Raw genomic sequence first — 21442 nt, forward strand, 5'->3', positions numbered from 1 at the left:
GCAAGACAAACACTCCAACAATTTACAGTAATTAATACACTTTTGTTATCCAAGCCAGTTTCTGCTGGATTTAGTTCAACATATTGTTTACATATCATGATATTGTTTACTATATTTCATTCAGATTTCACACAGATTATACAGACACAGGTCTAGCATTTTTGAGCAGAGTTGTCTAGCTGCAGTGGACCATTACCCGTATAGGCTAAGCGGACTGATATAATATACTGTATGTAGTGTTGTCATGGGTGACAGTGAATATTAGGAAATGTCAGACCACTGAATGATGTGAATCAAGAATTAAAGGTTTAGTTCACCCACAAATTACATTTCTGTCATTAATTACTCACCCTCACGTCGTTCCAAACCCGTAAGACCTTTGTTCATCTTCAGAACACAAATTAATATATTTTTAATGAAATCTGAGAGCTCTCTGAGTTAGGCCGATTCTAAGGGCCCGACGATGGAGGGAGAAACGCGATTTCTACCAAGGGGGACCCCTGGAATATATGTATATAGTACAGCTCTGCACAGATTGATTTACCACACATTTAATACTTGATGTATGCATTAATAAGAATAAGTAAGTCACCTTTTTGTGTAGTGTACCCTATCAACTGCCTCACATATGAGCATTGGCACTATATTCTCTTGCATTCACTGTATCATGTGCTGTTATTTGATAGGAGGTCTGTGCATTACTTTTCTAGGTAAAGGACACACACAGATCCTGTCATCCATTCTTTCCATTCACCCTTTGGCTATATTTGCATAATCAGACACATAATGCCAAACCACTAACACATTTTATATATACATATATAAATAAGGATGATTTAAAACCTTACAGCTCAAAATCATGGTTCAAGCAAGCACTGGATTGTTTTAGAGAATTGCGGGAAACATTTTGAAGTGTACACAGAAATGTCACTCTCAGTTTCCGTTGTTTCTGTTTGTGTTTTGAAGCTTTGTATTGAGCCTGTGTTAAATCACTGTACCGTGGAATTGCTGGGTCGTGTCATCACATGCAGCTGCGTGGATGCTGGGTAGACCTGCTTCTCTCTCACAGGTAGGCTACTACTGCACGATTGAGTCAACACTGCACCCAGGTGGACGCTCTTTCATATACACGTTGAAACTATCGCTTCTTTGTACATGAGACAGTGAAAGGACTGTATTTGTCTGCATCTGTTCATTTATTCAGACAAACATTTCATATAGGCTGCAATTTATACACAGAGACAATGACCTGAATACACATCTTCTGTAATTATTTGGATTCTTAAATAAAATAACCTAAATGAAAATAAATTTAAAAAATAAAGTTTGACAAATTAAATTTGTAGACTACTTTTTAACTTTTTTTTTTTTTAAATTCTGAAAATAATGATTAAGATCTCATGTGTACTGAATGTGTAAGGCAAATATTTTATTACTTTTTATTTGATGGTTATGAAACATGATGAAAAGTATCAGTCATTTGCAGGCTTGTAGACTAGAAAATAGAAGTATTTAACTCCCATGATAACTTCTGTCTCCGGGGATGTCACACCCATTGCACGCAACAGTCTTGACAGGAAAAAAGGAGTGTAAGAGAAAGAGAGATGATGTGATGCACACAGGAGTATATTACACAGCCATTACATACAGTAAGAGAACTAAGTCTAATACCTTTGTTCAGTGTCCCGTGAGAGTCGTCTGGCCTCTTCTGGATCTTTTTTTAAGAGTGTCTGGAAAGTGGAGAAAGACTTCACCATGCCGATGTAGCCAGAGACGGAGACGGGCTTCCTTACCCAAAAAATGTCCTGCCTAGAGACAAAAAACAGTTGCAGTCCGGCTTCTGATTGGTCAATGCAACATTCCAGCCGTGTTATAAACAACAATAAAGTAACAGCATTTATTTATTTTTTTGATCCTGGATAGCAACAGTCTATTATGCCAGGGACACTTAATAAAATTGCATTTAAATGTTCAAATTGAAATCCTTCATATTTTATAATGTAGCATCCAATATACAAAATATACAAGCCCTTGTTATGTGGCAATAACTGAGGCTATAGTCGCAAAAATAACAAATGCTACTTAAAAGTAGCCTAATAAAACCTTCAGTTTCTAAACCTAAGACTGATTGCACTTTGAACTGTCTTGACCTACATAATTATCTATAAAGTTAATATTTGAATATCTAGTTTTTATTTGTTTACCATTCTTTGACTAGATACTGGAGAGAGTCGTATGTTTTCTTGTAAAGTTCGAAGGGGCTGGAACTTAGGTAAGGGCTCCGGAAAGGCTGCAGAGCTGCATAAAACTGTAATGAGACAGATGTATATGCACAAGTAACAGAATTAAAAACATGTCAAGTTTCTTCTTGAACTATCTGCAGAAAAAACAGTTAGTGAACTATAAGTTGAATCAGTCTAGTACTCTTAAATGCTGTGAGTAATGTTTGTTAAGTAAATGATACAATATTATGACTTATGGGTCATATATGAGCAGAAATGTAGATAATTTTTGATAATTTTCCAATTCTAAAATGTTCTCATAGATTATGTGACACAAAGATATTTACAACCTGTTCGGACACCTGTTTGTACACCCCCACCCATCTAAGTGACCATCCGGTTCATCCATCCCAGCGATCTTAAGGAATTTATAACTGAATGTGTTTTTGTGTGGGGGCCATTGTTATGTGTTTTTAAACTTTAAATGGTGAAATTGTGTTAAATGGAATAAAGGGTAGTTTTTATTAAAGTGTTTTCACATACAAATCAAGAAAAAACATCAAATATACACGTAAAACGTGCAATGACTGTTTTATCCCTACAAGTCGAGACGAGCTTGCGTTGTTAAAACAATTTTAGGAAAAGTTAGAGTTTGTTAAAAGTTAGAAAATAAAACAAAAAAGCATCTGAGGTTAGTTAAAACAATAAGATACGTCAAAATCTATGTTGTAGTCTAACATTACAAGTTAAATAATATAGAAATTGAAAATGTCAGAAATACCAGTGTTATGATTCCCACCTCTTTACAGATGTGGTTTAAAGTCTCTGAGCAGTCTCCATAGCTCAGCTCCATGTCCATGGTGTAGTTGAGAATTGCGAGGCAGCCATGAGGCTTAAGTACTCTGTGAGCCTCCGGAAGAAAACGTGAACGGTCAAACCAATGGAATGCAGACATGGTCGTCACAAGATCTACAGAGCCATCTTCAAAAGGCAGCTCTTCAGCTGGACCCTCCCTTTGTGTAAAACAGAAGCATGAGCATATGAATGGATGAAACTCATGAAGAGAACAGAATCAAGAGCATAATCACAGTATTTCACCTCTAAATAAATAAAGAAATATTTGACATTTAGGTCCATCAAGACTAAGATTATTTTCATGCCTCCACCTTTTATGTGCCTGATGATTATGCAGGTTTTTTTGTTTTGTTTTGTTTTTTTGACACATTAATGACTCTCATTGCTGTTATAAATTAATGAGAGTCATTTTGTGTGGACACACTTTACTTCTTTATTTAAAAAAAAATACAACAAATATTATAATGATGTAATGCTTTAAAAAACTCAAAAGTAAAACATGCACACACAGAGAACTCAGAAATCTCTGGAAAATGTATATATTTAAATGTTAATATAGTAAAATACGAAACATTTAAAGTTATACACCTGTCCGCCCCTTGCATATTGTTTTATTAAATATTTTAGCCTTTCGGACAAATACTTTCAGCTTAGAGTAGCGATAGCACTCTCGATTTTTCTTGGTGTAAATCTGCAGATTACCCCCCAAAATCAGCACAGAAAATGGGAAAATGTTTGCCGATTCTAGCTGTTGAATTGTGACAACAGTCATGCAGATCAGTTGTAAGTCACTTTGAATAAATGTTTCAGGAATAAATGAAATGTAGGAAAACCAGAACTCTATAAGAACAAATCTTTCTGCTTGATTAGTTTGATATGGTGTGACTATTGTGACAAATTCCATAATGGCGCAGTTCCATAATAAATATACCATAATACCTTAATATTCAGTTGCACAACTTTTTAGAGTAACACTTACTTTTGTAGTAAAACTGTTGCTAAATGAGTGTTGTGTGTTAATGTTTGTATACTGTCTGGGTGATGAAAGGTAAACAGTAACAGGAGATTTACACAAAGTAAAACTGTCACACATGTAGTAACATCCAATTCAAGTTTGCCTACCTGTAAGAGATGTTTGAAACATTAACATGTTTCCTCCCCATCTCCAGTTGAGCAGGACTGATGTCTATCCCGACCACACGAGTAAAATGAGGTGCTAGGAGCAACGTTCCCTGCCCTGACCCACAACCAACATCTACTGCCAGGTCATTGGAGGAATTTTTCTGAGAAAATACAGTAAACAATATGTGCAATTGTAAATGAAAAGACATGGATGGCAGGCTGATGAATATAAAAACAACAAACAGTTATAAATGCCTTACATTTCTCCTGTGGAACTGTAGAACCTTGTCGATAAGCTCTTCAGAAGGAGAAACTCGGTACTTCCAGTATGAGTTTGCATGTTCTTTATCCTCAAACAAACGTACAGCCATTTTTGACAGCTGTACAATTCAGAAAGCTGCAGGGATTTAAACAGTCAGCATACTAGCCTGAGGAAATTAGGATGTAAAGGGGAGGAGCCACCTTAGGCTTCAGGCTTTGCTTCATTCTTCCCACACTGAGAGACAGTATTAACCATTCAAATAGCACAAAGCTGTTTAAAACATTCCTTTGAGGCAACCGTAATGTGCCCAGCTTGCTAATGAGGACTTGATCCTCACACAGAGATTTTTCACATTCACTCTGGACTAAAAGTTCTTTCAAAATTAATAAACATAACGACCGGAAAGTGATCAAAGGTTTCCAGGCTGTTTCCAAGCATGTCATGCTGAATAAAACATTCAAAAAAACATAAAAGAAAACATTCACAGTGATATCTGGGCATGGAAAAAAAGTGGTCTCAATGTTAGCTTGATTTTGAAAGACATCTCTGTTTAGTTGAGAATCATGAGATATTTTGCGTAAGAAATGATGTAAGCAGATAAGTTAATGAAAACGGATATGCCTTACAAAATTATAAGAGAGCACATGAAAAAAAAGTATTGAAATACATAATGATGATGTTGATACTGCTAAAGAACAACAAGCTTACGGACTAAAAGGTTTATGTGAATGTAAAGTGTGGATGTTAAAAAAAGATTCATTTACGTTTTTACAACACCAAGATTGGAATTTTTTACCATTCATGTGAACAAACTACACAACTGCAAAAAAGCATTGATTTTATTGTTATTTTAAACAACATTACATCAAAGCCTGCATGTTGTAGAGGAAATTAATTCTAATTAACATTGTGCAACATCATAATGCATAATGCAAATACTAGGTGGTTTATATTTTCAGAATCTTTTATGTGTAATTATAAAAAAACTAATTGTGTGTTTGTAAGACCACAAATTTGCTAACAACTTGATTAAGAAAGTAAGATTAAGCCTTTTCTAGGAACTACAGTAGCTAAACACCTGGGATGATAGTACAGGTGAGATGCGTCATGTGATTGAGTCATGTGTCACTCAGGTTTACATGCAAGCACACAGAAGTACTCCATTATAAAGTCAACTTTGGCCTCTGTTGATGACGCTTTAATCTCCTCTTGAATACTGGAACAGAATAAGTGACAAGAAAAACAACATGATCCATAAAGGGATTAATAAGAAACATGCTGTCTAATTTTGTGTTATACAATCAATGTTGCAAGAGAGAGCCTAGTGCACTATGTGTCCAAAATTTTATTTATTGCCCCTCATAAAATGTGTCCTCATAAACCACATAAACATGCACACTTTTCAAAATTCAAATTCAAAATTTAGACTTTTATGATGTCGCATGCAAACCTTTTACAAATAAAAACTTTTAGAATCACACAGGGTATCTCTAGAAGATGAAGAAAAGCAGCATGATTAAACAACGATATAACTATTGTTTTAACAAATAAGTTAAGATTCATAGTTTTTTATCTTTCAAACCTAAAAAACCATGATTTACATTTATGCATTTAGCAGACACTTTTATCCAAAGCGATTTACACCGCATTCAAGTCACAGTTTTACATTTTATCAGCTCTTGCTTTCCCTGGGAATCGATCCCATGATCTTGGCGTTGCTAGCACCATGCTCTACCATTTGAGCTATAGGAATGATCCTCTAAAGCAAGGATTAGAAGCAGTCAAATGATCCTCTGATTAACGCAAGACACAGAGATTTTCTGGTCTATATAGGATTATTTTATTAAGATATGATCAAATAATTGACAGAGGCAATAATTCAAATAATCGATAAGTCCAACTTATTGACCCCGCCTGATGTGTCTGACGATTTGTGACAAATATCTTACTGATACAGACGTGTTAAGATGTTAAGTATGTGTAAAACACGTGTAAAATTCAATATTACTGTTAAAAATAGTATAAAACATAAACATTCACATAAAAACAAACACACACACACACACACACACTAAAACAACCCCTACATTTAAACATTTAGACTTTTACAAATAAAAACTTTTGATTAAACAACATGCATGATTAAACAATGATATGACTTTTGTTTTAACAAATAAGGTTTTAGATCTTTCAAACCTAAAACCATGATGTTCTAAAGCAAGGATTAGAAGCAGTCAAATGATCCTCTGATGAACACAAGGCGGTTACAGAGACGTTCTTTATGAATTAGAGCTAAATTAGAATACAAATTAGTCGTCATAAGGTTGTTTGCAACAAAAGTAATTCCTACAAATGTCTCATAGAATCTTTACAACAGATTAGACTTTCATTCTCACTTTAAAAATGGTATTATTAACCGCGGGGTTTAAATTCATTTTTTCACAGTATAACATTTTATTTGATTAAAATAAAGACAACTAGTCTATATTAAAACAAATTGTTGCAAAGCAGTTTCACAGAAAAGTAAAGTTTTTATATATTCATGAACATCATTTAGTATAATTCAAAAAGCTGTTATGCACAGGTCAAACATTCAAAGTATTACTACGCATTTGGCTTGTGACATGACAAAATTTCTACAGGGGTCCCCCAAAACCCCTCAGACCCAGAGAGTTCAAGAAGGTGGTAATAAATATATAATTATATATGACAGCGTGTTACAAAACCAAATCATTCATCATGCATTTTAAACGTATTTAGCATTTATTTTATATATTTATTAACCCTTTAAAACCTAAGGGTAAAATAGGTCATTTTTACATATTTTGTTTATTTGACTGTAAAATTCTAACAGAATGTGCTATTTTCAAGTGCAAGGTGTCATTTTTTTCAGAAAAGATATGGCTTTCAAGAAAGTGCAGTCTTTGACCATTAATGTTGTGTGGTGAGTTTGTAAACTGAATTTAAATACACAAAAATAAAAAATAAACGTAATAAATTTTCTGTTTTTTATTTATAAAAAAGAGAAAAATCGTGATCGAAATAATCCAACACTTCTTACTTCAAAATTCAACTGTATTACATATATACAAGTATTTTTGGGACACTGGGTTGCACAGTTTTCATTCAGGAGGCTTTTTTGTTCATACACGCATACATTTATACATGCATGTAAATGCGTGCACATGCATACACCCATATATTTACACGCACGGACTCATTATAGCGATGCACACACTACATGTGAAAAAGTCTCACTCAGACTGCTCCCAAAGTCTCATCAAAAATCATCCCAATCGACTCTTGTGCTGTTTACTCCTCTTTCACCATGTTTTTGTTTGTTTAGTTTATTATTTTATGCAATCCAAATCGCCGCGCTCCCTATCTCTTCATTCAAATTCTCCCTCCCCCGCTCTCCCGGAAATCAGCCGTCATTTGTCGACGGAGCGCAAGAAATTACCGTAATAAGCCATATATTGCCGAAATGCGCATAATGTCTGCTGTCAGGAGCAATTTGAATTATTGTGATGGTGCAAACGGTTGAAGAGTTACGGTAACATGAATACAGCTTGGTTTAATGTGTCGTCGCCGACACAGCCGGTCTTAAAGGGTTAAGCTTATTAACATTATAAAACATACTACTAAAGCAAATCATTCATCAAACATTTTAAACGTATTTAGCATTTATTTTATATATTTATTAAGCTTATTAACATTATAAAACATACTACTAAAGCAAATCATTCATCAAACATTTTAAACACATTCAGCATTTAAGTTTATTGAACTTACACAACACATCATTCTCTTCTTTTAAAGATGTTAATAAATAAAATGTGATTATATGTAACATACTATATAAAAATAAACATTTTACAATAGTCAAGCTAGGTGACAATAAAAATGCCTTACATTTTTATGAGAACAATGCTGTCCATTCTGTGAATTAAATATTTCTAAAATAAAATAAAAATAAAAATGTTTAGTTTCTTATTTTAAACATAATCTTCAAAGTTTAATCCCCTCACGCACTTAATAAAACATGTTGTCAAAATCTTTCTGTATGTTTAAAAATAAAACTAGAAAATATTTCATTTGTTTTAAACGAATGCGAAGGCGCTTGTGTTTGTCACAGAGCTGACGTATCTCTTACGTCAATCGCCTAGCTGGTAATTCCTCATTTAAGTTGTATCTTTTAGAAAATTTGATATTTATTTTATTTCAAAGCATATTCCTCTCTGACATATCACTGAATATCTGACATCCTGTGAGAGCTAAGATCTAGTTCGGTGCTTATTGTTGTATATGATTGTACTTTTCTGAACCGACCTTTATCAGCATGATAAATATCTGGGTGAACCATAGCCTTTGTTGAAAATATAATAGATTTAGACAGTCCACATGTTGACGTAACCGCTTGTCTGCTGGTCTTTGAAGTGTGAGTTTATGACTTCACCAGGAATCTACCCCATAACGTTCTGGTCATTTAAACCATTTGTTTAAACAACCACTTGGGGGGCAAAATACATATGCTTTTGTTGTTAAGACTGCTTATTAGTAGTGGTAATACTGTTGTTAAGTGTTAACGGTTCACAAGTCTCATAAATCTATATCATTTTAATTTATTACTTTTCTTATTTTTACAAAGATTAAATTCCTAGTAAATATAAGGTCACACATGATATTACAAAATAAATCACGTTGACAAAGGTTTTAAAAATAGCGAATGCCAACTCCAAACAGATCATCACACCCACACACACACATACCCACACACACACACACACATACCCACCCACTTATTTATTTACTCTTTAAATTATTTGCTCTTATTTTCTAAGTTCCAATAGATCAACCTTCTTAACCGAACAAAGAAACCACATTTCACATTCATTCATCATATTTTATTCAATTTTATATATTTTTATTTTGAATAATATTTTTGCACGAGTACCACGGTTTCGTGTCTTTCTAATACTTTTTCTAATTCATCAGAATGTGGAAATTTCACCATCCAACATGAAAATAAGGAGATGTATCAGCCGAGCTTGTTTCAACTGTTTATTATTATTATTATTATTAGTGTGTACTCGCATAGATATAGAGTAGATATAGAACAAACCTTATTGTCCATGTTTTCCCCTATACAGACCCAAAGATAATATCCAAACAAGTTCTATGGAGGCACAGTTGTAAATTCCTAGAGGTCTAGTTTCTCAAAAAGTGTACACATCATTTAAGAAAATTGTCATAATGCATACAGAATACAGAAAAACCTCTCTCGATCTACTGTGACTTAGGGTTAGTGTTACGGATGACGCTGTACACATTTTGTTTGTTGGACTGCATATGCCTTTAGGTGAGGCCTTCTCTCTCTCTAAGAGCCGTCAGCATTCAATGTTTATAGAAATAAATGAAAGTTCAGAAAATTACTCTCTACTTGAGAGCGTTTGACTAAGTCGGTATTACTTTTTAAGACAATTATATGATAAGTCTTGCTGATTTAGATGACCAAGATGGCGGCGCGAACACATCGCGAGGCTCAGCGTCTCACCAGTTTTTGCAATTTTGCAGTATTTTTCCTGCTCATCTCGGGTCTGTTCTCACTGAACAGCTTTGCCTTAACATCATACACCCGACAGGAGCTTTTGGATATCGGTCTGCTCTTTTCCAACAATCTTATAACCAATCATCGACTCATCCCGGAGATCTCCAGAACACCCGAGGCAACGCACTCTGCTCGGCCGGGCGGAAGTGCTCACAGGCGGCACCGAGATCGTAAACAAAGGCGGGGGAAGCGTGGAGGACTAAGAGCTAAGCTAAAGCTAACACCACACCGGCTCTCTTTACCCAGCATTTTCCTCGCTAATGTGCGGTCATTGGTGAACAAAATGGATGAGATACGACTTCGCATCACCCATAGTAAGAAACTTTTGGACTGCAATGTCATGGTTTTCACTGAAACATGGCTACATAGCGACATACCCAATAATGCTATTGATCTAACCGGACGCTACACGCTCCGAGCAGATAGAACGGCAGATGACTCCGGCAAGACCAGAGGCGGAGGATTGTGCATTTATGTAAACAAAACTCTGACATTGTTGGAAAACACTGCTCACCTAACCTAGAGTTTCTCATGATTAAGTGTAGACCTTTCTATCTGCCGCGGGAGTTCACTTCCACCATTATAACTGCAGCCTATATTCCCCCGGATGCTAATGCCAAGCTTGCTATGAACGAACTGCATGCGGCCATTAGTAAACAACAGACTGTACACCCGGAAGCTGCATTTATTGTTGCGGGTGATTTTAATCACTCCAACTTAAAGACAGTGCTCCCCAAATTCCATCAGCATGTCTCCTGCCACACTAGAGGAGAAAAAACTTTGGATCATGTTTACACAAACATCGCAGGAGCTTACATCACGACTCCCCTCCCCCACCTCGGACAGTCTGATCACCTTTCTTTGTTTCTCACCCCCAAGTATTCACCCCTCATCAACCGTGTGAAGCCATCAGTGAAGACCATCAAAGTGTGGCCAATGGGAGCAGAGTCTGTACTTCAGGACAAGTTTCAACACACGGACTGGAGTATGTTTGCTTCTCAGGCTGCCAGTGGCTCTCACACGGACATTGACATCTATACCACCTCTGTACTGGACTACATCAATACCTCCATTGACAGTGTCACAACAGAGAAACAGATCACAACGTACCCTAATCAGAAGCCATGGATGAACAAGGAAGTGTGGCTCTTGCTGAAAGCCCGCAACACTGCTTTCAGATCAGATGATGCTCAGGCCTACAGCATATCCAGGGCTAACCTGAAGAGGGGCATCAAGAAGGCCAAGCTAAAGGTAGAGGAGCATTTTTCCAACTCTGACCCCCGGCGCATGTGGCAGGGCATCCAGGTCATCAGTGACTACAAGCCATGCAACTCCACTCCAACGGTCACAGACGTCTCCTTCCTTAACGAGCTAAATGACTTTTATGCTCGCTTTGACAACAACAACAAGGAGACAGCCACCAAGATCACACTCTCAGGAGACCATCAGACCCTCAAACTCACCTCCACAGATGTCTGCACAGCATTGAGCCAGATCAACGCATACAAGGCTGCTGGCCCCGATGGCATTCCTGGACGTGTGCTCAGGACATGTGCAGAGCAGCTCGCAGGGGTCTTCACAGACATTTTCAACCTGTCACTCACCCAGGCAATGGTGCCAACATGCTTTAAGTCGACATCCATTGTGCCAGTGCCGAAACACTCCTCCCCAACGTGCCTGAATGACTACCGCCCCGTAGCACTCACACCCATTGTTATGAAGTGCTTTGAGCGACTGGTCCTGGCACACCTCAAGAACTGCCTCCCACCCACACTGGACCCACACCAATTTGCCTATAGAAGCAATACAAGCACTGAGGATGCAGTAGGCACAGTACTGCACTCGGTACTCACACACCTGGAAAACAACAACACATATGCACGGATATTATTTGTTGATTTCAGCTCAGCATTCAACACCGTCATTCCCTCCAAGCTGACCACTAAACTTGGAGACTTGGGTGTTAACACCTCCCTTTGCAGCTGGATTATGGACTTTCTGACCAACAGACCTCAGCATGTTAGGTCAGGCCTCACCTGCTCCACCACCATCACACTCAACACCGGCATACCACAGGGCTGTGTGCTGAGCCCATTTCTCTACTTCCAATGACTGCAGGCCTGTGCATGGATCCAACTCCATCATCAAGTTTGCTGACGACACCACAGTGATTGGCCTCATCAGAGACAACGATGAGACTGCCTACAGGGAGGAGGTACAGCACCTGGCTGCATGGTGTGCTGACAATAGCCTGCTCCTCAACACCAGCAAGACAAAGGAACTCATTGTGGACTTCAGGAAGAAGAAAAGTGGAACGCATGACCCCATCCACATTAACGGGATGGTTGTTGAACGTGTCTCCAGCTTCAAGTTCCTGGGAACCCACATCTCGGAGGACCTGACCTGGACCACCAACACATCCAGCCTAGTCAAGAAGGCTCACCAACGCCTCTTCTTCCTTAGGACACTGAAGAAGAACCACCTGTCTCCAATCATCCAGCGGAACTTCTACCGGTGTGCAATTGAAAGCATCCTGACCAACTGCATCACAGTCTGGTATGGGAACTGCTCAGCTGCTGACCGCAAGGCACTACAGAGGGTGGTGAAAACCGCCCAACGCATCACAGGGACACCACTCCCTGCCATTGAGGACGTCCAGAGAAAACGCTGTTTACGTCGAGCTCGCGGCATTCTTAAGGACTCCTCTCACCCTGACCATAGACTGTTTAACTTACTGCCCTCTGGGAGGCGCTTCAGGAGCCTCCGAACAAGGACAAGCAGACTCAGGAACAACTTTTTCCCTACAGCTGTTTCCCTACTAAACTCTGCTCAATGATACCCCCCTCACACACCACTACAAACTCTTCACCCCTCCCCATCATTAAATCGATTAAAAAAACAAAACAAAAAAACAACCAATCTACACTGAGTACTATGTACTGTAAATTTTTATTTCTATGCACTTTCAATGTTCATTGCACTAGTGTTTATATATCTTAATTTATAGCTTATTCATATCCATTTGTAATTATTTTCATAGTTTTTGCTCATAGTGTACATACATTTACTGCACAACCCATCTGTATAGTATGTTCATATCACCCATCTGTATATCATACTGATAGTATTTAAAAACTTGTAAATTATGTCCATAGTACTACTGCCTTATCTGTATATTTCTGTACATATGTAACATATTGTAGGCACTGTATATCCTGTACCTCTGCTTATTGCACTTCTGGTTAGATGCTAACTGCATTTCGTTGCCCTGTACCTTACATGTGCAATGACAATAAAGTTGAATCTAATCTAATCTAATCTAATCTAATCTAATTTACACATACAACCGAAACATATCTCGCCATCGAGCTCAAAGCTACACATTCAGTAAAGTCTGAAGGTTGTACACGCTCTTGAAAAGGCTACAGACAAAAATATAAAGGAATTTTGTGAGAACTCATGACCAAACCACTAAGAAAATTGCCATATGAATACAAACAATTCTGCTCGTGGGCATTTGTGTAACGTTGAATTATAAATGACTTTTTTTTTTATTTACGTCACTAGATTTAGACCTCTTATTCAAGATAGCTGATGACGATATTCACATTTTATTTGTCATACCAACGACTCCTTTCTTTCAACGCTTCCGTTTGCTATTAAATATTAGGCCTATGCGTATTACCTTTCAGTCATAAGCATAAGCATCTGCCGCTTGCTAAATTTCTCAGTTTTGTCCACTTTTGGCAGATTTGGTAGAGGGACTATGTCAACTTGTTGTAATGTGATCACAATTAAGGACCATGACATTAAACTACATCCCCTTTGAAAAGGTCACAGACGTAGTCTTTTATACAGGAAATTATGTTTGTACAACAGAAATATGTATCAGTATAACAAATACCTAATACTGAAATCCTCTCTTCTAAATATATTTAATGTTTTTAGTTTTAGTGTTGATTTTGACGGTCTGCCCCGCTAGCTGTATACCTTTGTCATTGTTTGTTTTTAGATGAAGACCATTCTCAGATTTTGGTCAAATATGCAGCCAGTGTTCACAGGAAAACATGAACAAATGTAGTATAAGATAATTAAATGAAAGTCAAGAGAATGTTTAAACTGATATACTGTAGAGCTTCTACAAAGCGGCCGCGAGACACAAGGCCTCAATCTTACTATTTCAACCTTACATGTACATCTATTTCATTTAGAACACATAAAGTTACACATTACAGGTTGAAGATGGTGTAGAAACACAATTTTCTGTGTACGTGGCTCTAAACGTGACTTTAATAAATCACTGTTGTTTTAAGCGAAAGCGATGATTCAGACCGTTTTATACAGTCGTTGTGTTTTAGGCGTCCCCCTTTTAGTTTTGTTCCAGGAAACAGGTACAACTGTCTGTTCTTCTTTAAGTAAACATGCGGGGACAGTTTTTAACATCTCTTCATTTTTCACAATCGCAAATGTTTGAATATTAGTTTTTAGTCAGTTACAAAAGTGTCAGGCGCGATGCTTATATGTATTTTTACGACAAAGTTACAGTTTTCTTGGGCGAACGGTTTTTTCATAGGCCTACGCTTTGAAACCAGAACAATGCCATGACATTACGCGATCTTTCTGTTTGAATTTGTTTACCACCCTTGTTGTATTTTCCCCATCTAACAGTAATTGTTAGGCCTTACGCTTTGCTTCCTAGTTTTTTGCTGTCATGTTAGAGGGCTCTTTGCCCATATTTCTGTGAATTTGCTTGATTTAATAAAACATGGCTTCAACCTGTCGTCTTCATTTAAGACATTTACATTATATTATTAACACTATCCTAGTTTAGATATCAGATACGAGACCCATTTCCGTCTACGCTCGTATTCCGTCTGTTTTCTTTTTAGAAAATGGAAATTAAAAATATTAAAAACTATCAGAGGTTTTCACGAACTACTATTATTATAAATGATGTAATAATTTAAGAGATAATATCACGCCATTGAAGGCGGTACTTTCCTTTGACACACCTACATTCAGAATTCGGTATTTAAATAAGGTTTTTTACATTGTTACAACAGCCTCTGCCGCACCTGAAACAAGAGCAATGTCTATAACACCGCCATGAAGTCCTGTTGAAACGGACGAAGACACGCTCCGTCTGACGAAGATTGTTCATGAAGATTTTGTGAAACAAGGTTTCCCAGTGTCTGATGATCGTGTGGGTAGATTTGTGTTTGACACGTCATTGCAGACTGTGAAACTCTACGTTTTGGATTTTTACGAGGACTATACATCCGAATGCGCCTACCTGCTTTTAACCGCCATAAACTGGACATACTTCTACAATCAAATTTGGAGAGAATTTAATTTTGGCGATAAAATCAGGTACATTTTCCTGTGGGATGCTGTTAAGCAGGGGATGAGGTATCGGGTGACAACGTCCCCCTGACACACATGCTCGCGGAGGGAAAGAGAGAGCGAGAACTTTTTCCAGCTTAAACTAACCACAATTTTTGTAAACTTCTCATTCGAAGAATGGTGACGCTTGCACAAGGAGGAAGAATTTTTTTCTCTTGAAAAAAAAAATGTAAGGGGTTCATTAATAGGAGTCTTATTTAAATTATTTTTAACCAACAGAATATATTGTGGGTACACATATTGTGATATGTTCTCGTGACCTGTTAAAATCGTTTATTTGTTGTGTTGTTGTCCTTAAATCCAATATCTTTTTCTCACAGCTCTCCCATACAGAGAGATAGGATTAAAATGCTCGGTTCTTTTTATTTTGTTTAACTTTTCTAACTTGTGACAAACGCTAGCTAACTTTACTGTAATGATAGACTACAACGTAGATTTTGACTACTGCTGTGTGCTGTTGTTTTAATGATCGCCCTCCTGATATTCATTTATTTTTAGATGCGCGGTTCTTTTTCCCTTCTTTTCTTTTCTAACTTGTGACAAAAGCTAGCTTTTAAATTGTAATGTTACAATATTTTGACAAGTATCTTATACTCTTACTTAATGGTCTGATATTTTTTTATTTCACACCACGGTAAGATAAGTCCGCTCAATATTATTTAACTTGTAATGTTAGACTACAACATTTCCGAACAGGTGTCCAGTTATGGGTGGGAGGGAGGGGTGGGGGATGGGATTTTTATGAGGGGGCAATAAATCAAATTTTGGACACTAGGCTTTCTCTGTTGCACGACAGTAAAAGCACCTGAAGTGTTGAAGTTTCTCAGAAAGATGTAATTACCGTGATGTTGTTCTCTCCAGCAGCGCGGTTGCAGCGCTTGGATCGGCTCTCAGATAGGCTTGGTACATGGAGAATGTCTGAATAAAACCAATTACATTCTTGATGCTCAGCTGCAGCTTTATTGGAATTATTTCAATCCTTACAAAGACAGAAGCATATTTAAAATATTGTTAGAATCTACAACTGCAACTCATGTCAGTGATGGCATTATTTAAAACAAAACATGTAAAATATAATGCTTTTAGAATTATTCTTTTTTTTAAATAATGAATAAACTAAATATAATGTTTTATTTACACACAAATGTACCAATACAAAAGAAAGAAAATGTGACAAGCAGATTTGTGTAGAGGCTCATTGACACAGATGGTTAATTATTCATTACAGTGAGTGCAGTGCTCTGGTTTACCTCTCTTTATCTGGGAAGGGTATGGCTTCAAACAAGTCCTTTAGCTTGCTGTTGGCCCCAGTTACCTTACTGCTTGTATAAGGCAGCAGTATTTGCTTTACCTAGCAGGATAAATTAATATAAGCGTGCAGTTAGCAGTTATTCTGAGCATATTTAACCTTTAGTGAAATGGCTTGCAAAAGTTAAAGTTGATAAACATGCATTCAGTAAGCTGAAGCTTTGGCATTTACATATTAAACAGTGCCGATTAACTAAACCTGCTCTCTAGATACTCTTGTTTCATTGATATATATATATATATATATATATATATATATATATATATATACACATATGGAAAAGGCTTACTTCGTCATAGATGTTATTAAGTCGATCACCGCATGATTCATAGTGCATTTTCATACTGTCTCCATAGCCAAAGAGAGCCAAGCAGCCACGTGGCTTCAGGACACGTGTAGCCTCCTTTATGAAACGTTCGGCATCAAACCAATGAGCTGCAGACGCAGCTGTCAGCAGGTCCACTGATCCATCTGGAAATGGGAGCTCCTCTGCTGTGCCTACTCTGTCATTTAATGATAAACATGATAGGGACGAGACCACAGCAATCTGTCAGCACTTTATTGCACAATGTTGTTTCTCAAAAGAACTAATTTGGTCTTTAAACTTATACAGAGGTATAAGGGTACATTGTTCCATATCTTTAACATTATTATAAGATTTTTTTTTTTTTTTAAGGAAGGGTAGAACCATGCATTACTGACCTGTAGCTGAGGTTAGTTAACCCTGGCACTGCTCTCGCCTGTTCCACTTGAGATTCACTGACGTCAATGCCCACTACCTGCTCAAAATATGCCGTCAGGGCACGAGAGTTCTGCCCCGTTCCACAGCCCAAATCCACAGCCAGCTGATGGGGCTTGCCTTTCTGTGAAGCATGTTTACCATTAAACATTATATGAGAGAATAGCTTATTATTATTTTTTCACACATTAAATAATATACAGTAAATAATTATTGGCATAGGTTATGTAACACCAGTTCTTTTTGTGTGACTTCGGAGGCGTTAAGTTTGCAAAATTTGCACTTATGACTGGCCTCTGGTGATAACAGAAACAGTACCATAGTGTTACCAATGATATATTAGACATGGTAAAATGCCAATAAACCCCACTGTGTTATCTTATACGATCAACATTAATTTTATATTGTAATAATTTATAGTTCTATATTTTTTATTAGTAGTAGCCTATAAATAACTATAACCACATTAGTATGTTCTTAAGTTTACTGTCATTATTATCACAATATATTAAAATAGTTTAACAATGTATGTGCTCAATATTTTGGAAGGGTCTCACACACAGTTATCAAACCAACATGCAGTGATTCAGCTGTCGTGCACACGACGTCTGTGGACGTGAACTGTGGACATTTTGTTGCGCTCGAAACGTACACTAATCGTAACACGACAGGTCTTACCTTTTTGTCCAGATACTGAAGGATAAGTGCCTTCAGCTCATCTGGTGGATCAAATCGATATTGTTGATAGAGGAAGGCATGCTGTTTCTCTTCAAACATTCGTTCCGCCATCTTTACTGTGACTTCAGAGGAAATCTTCAGAGGAAATGTCTGCACGTCTACTGATAAGAGTTAATTATTACTGCTCATTACAAACACAGGCAAGAGGCAGGACAAAACAGTTACTGTACTGCTTTGGAGGGAACAAAATAGCATACTACTATGACTTTACGAGTCATTTCCGCGAATTTGTATTCTTGTCCATGAATCAAACACTAAGTCAAAAAAGATCGAAAATGTGCAGTTTGCATTTGGTGCCGTTTTTAATGAAGTAGGCTAAATCTAAAAGCGTAAAAGAGAGCGCGTTTTTTAAAATATAAATAAAGCTATGAAACATTTCATCCGTGACGTGTCAGGTGTGTTTTCATGGTAACTCACAGGGATGGAGGAGAAGCGAGCTGTGCTCAGTTTGTTGTCTGTGCGTGAAAATGAAATACCGCGTTGAATTAAAAAAAATAAAGCTGCTGTCCGTTAAATCGGGTTTGAAGAAAGTAATCGGGCCTCAGCTGGACTCATTTATTAAAATAACAGCATGTAAATTGTAATAAAACCTTGCAGTGTTACGAACGTCGCCATATTTGATATTTACTTTATCCGGTATCAGAAACAGTATCGCGAGAATGAGCTTTTGGTTCCAGCACTAGGCTACTGAAACGATTTTGCATGTAGCCAAAACTGAAAAAGGTTAAAAAATAATAGGCTATTGTATGGAGCGATTTTTGTGCCAATATTCATCAAACAAATCCAGTGTTTTGCAAATAAACACAATCTGCTTAGCAAAGAAAATCTCGACTTTCAAAACAAACAAACGCAAAGTGATTTTCAAATACAAAACTCTTTGTGAGAAAATGCAGAGGTATGGACAAATATATGTATTGTGTGTTACAACTGTGAGATCATTTGCCTTTTTATGAGGAAACTTGGCTTGATTTTAAACCTTATAAACAGTAACTTAAACAACACCCGCACTCTTTTTGCGACTGTTGAGAGACTGACAAACGCCCCAAGTCAGATTCCCAGTGAAATGCTCTCCGACAGCAAATGCAATGAGTTTGCTTCCTTCTTTTCTGAGAAGATCAATAATATCAGAAAGGAGATTGGCACATCCTCAAGTTATGCAGAGGTCACACAGATTCGACCGCAATTTAAAAAAGAAGTGACTTTGTGTGTTTTTAAAGAAATTGACAACAAAATTTTGGAAGAAATAGTACAGCACCTTAAATCTTCAACCTGCTATCTTGACACACTTCCCACATCCTTTTTCAAAAATGTGCTTAACTGTTTAGAAGCTGATCTCTTAGAAGTGGTGAACGCCTCACTTCTTTCTGGGACTTTTCCAAACTCCCTTAAAACTGCAGTAGTTAAGCCCCTTCTGAAGAAGCGCAATCTTGATAACACCATCTTGAGCAACTATAGACCCATATCAAATCTTCCTTTCATATGTAAGATTATTGAAAAGGTAGTTTCTAATCAGCTGAACAACTACTTAAAGTCAAATGGATACCTGGACAATTTTCAATCTGGTTTCCGAGCACATCACAGCACAGAGACAGCACTCATTAAGATAATAAATGATATTCGCGTCAATTCTGATTCTGGCAAAATATCAGTGCTGGTACTACTAGATCTTAGTGCTGCGTTTGACACTGTCGATCATAACATACTTCTAGAGAGACTGGAAAACTGGGTTGGGCTTTCTGGGATGGCACTCATATGGTTCAGATCATACTTAGAAGGGAGAGGTTATTATGTGAGTATAGGAGAGCATAAGTCTAAGTGGACGGCCATGACATGTGGAGTCCCACAAGGCTCAATTCTTGCACCGCTCTTGTTTAACCTGTATATGCTCCCACTAAGTCAGATAATGAGGAAGAACCAAATTGCCTATCACAGCTATGCTAATGATACCCAGATTTACCTAGCCTTATCTCCAAATGACTACAGCCCCATTGACTCCCTCTGCCAATGCATTGATGAAATTAACAGTTGGATGTGCCAGAACTTTCTTCAGTTAAACAAGGAGAAAACTGAAGTCATTGCATTTGGAAACAAAGATGAAGTTCTCAAGGTGAATGCATACCTTGACTCTAGGGGTCAAACAACTAAAAATCAAGTCAGAAATCTTGGGGTGATTCTGGAGACAGACCTTAGTTTCAGTAGTCATGTCAAAGCAGTAACTAAATCAGCATACTATCATCTCAAAAATATTGCAAGAATTAGATGTTTTGTTTCCAATCAAGACTTGGAGAAACTTGTTCATGCCTTTATCACCAGCAGGGTGGATTACTGTAATGGTCTCCTCACCGGCCTCCCCAAGAAGACCATTAGACAGCTGCAGCTCATCCAGAATGCTGCTGCCAGGATTCTGACTAGAACCAGAAAATCTGAGCATATCACACCAGTCCTCAGGTCCTTACACTGGCTTCCAGTTACATTTAGGATTGATTTTAAAGTACTTTTACTCGTTTATAAGTCACTCAATGGCCTAGGACCTAAATATATTGCTGATATGCTCACTGAATATAAACCGAACAGACCACTCAGATCATTAGGATCGAGTCAGTTAGAAATACCAAGGGTTCACACAAAACAAGGGGAGTCTGCTTTTAGCTATCATGCGGCCCGCAGTTGGAACCAGCTTCCAGAAGAGATCAGATGTGCTAAAACATTAGCCACATTTAAATCAAGACTCAAAACTCATCTGTTTAACTGTGCATTTGTTGAATGAGCACTGTGCTATATGTCCGAACTGACTGCAATAATTTTTATGTACAATCATTTTCTTTAAATTTATTTTAAATCATTTTCTATATAATTTTAAAATTCCTTGTTTTTATTATTTTTATTTCCATGTTTTTATTGATTTTAATGTCTATTTCACTTTCTTTTATGTAAAGCACTTTGAATTACCACTGTGTATGAAATGTGCTATATAAATAAACTTGCCTTGCCTTGCCTTGATTTTCTCACAAATGCGACAGGCTGATTTTCTCACACTAGTGCGGGCAGATTTTCTCATATGTGCAATTGAGCAACTTTCTTTTCCAAAAGAGCAGATGGCGCTGTAGGTCAATTTACGCTAGTCTCCCGAGACCTGAAACACCTCTTTACCTTTTCAGACCAATATGAGTGGGGAACAGGTGAG

General features: G+C 37.3%; 2 protein-coding genes across 4 annotated transcripts; both read right to left on the bottom strand.

The window, feature by feature from the left end:
• Nucleotides 1-1179: 1179 nt before the first annotated feature.
• On the bottom strand, nt 1180-5359 carry LOC306876069 (putative methyltransferase). Its single transcript, XM_079426980.1, has 6 exons — nt 4460-5359; nt 4200-4360; nt 3022-3235; nt 2205-2308; nt 1672-1809; nt 1180-1569 (listed from the first exon to the last, which is right to left on the bottom strand). The coding sequence occupies exons 1-6, from the start codon at nt 4568-4570 to the stop codon at nt 1473-1475; spliced, it is 825 nt and encodes a 274-aa protein (XP_079283106.1). The 5' UTR covers nt 4571-5359; the 3' UTR covers nt 1180-1472.
• On the bottom strand, nt 5284-18899 carry LOC306876070 (putative methyltransferase). Of its 3 annotated transcripts, none has more exons than XM_079426983.1 (7): nt 18676-18899; nt 18199-18348; nt 17484-17644; nt 17071-17284; nt 16723-16823; nt 16314-16451; nt 5284-5677 (listed from the first exon to the last, which is right to left on the bottom strand). In XM_079426983.1, exons 2-7 carry the CDS (start codon nt 18307-18309, stop codon nt 5587-5589), a joined length of 816 nt encoding a protein of 271 aa, XP_079283109.1. In that variant the 5' UTR covers nt 18310-18348; nt 18676-18899; the 3' UTR covers nt 5284-5586. The 3 variants fall into 3 exon arrangements, with proteins under 3 accessions (XP_079283109.1, XP_079283107.1, XP_079283108.1); XM_079426981.1 differs by having other exon boundaries at nt 18199-18356; XM_079426982.1 differs by having other exon boundaries at nt 18199-18359.
• Between the last annotated feature and the right edge of the window lie 2543 nt (nt 18900-21442).

The sequence above is a fragment of the Barbus barbus genome (assembly GCF_936440315.1).
Source record: "Barbus barbus genome assembly, chromosome: 10".
NCBI lineage: Eukaryota > Metazoa > Chordata > Actinopteri > Cypriniformes > Cyprinidae > Barbus > Barbus barbus.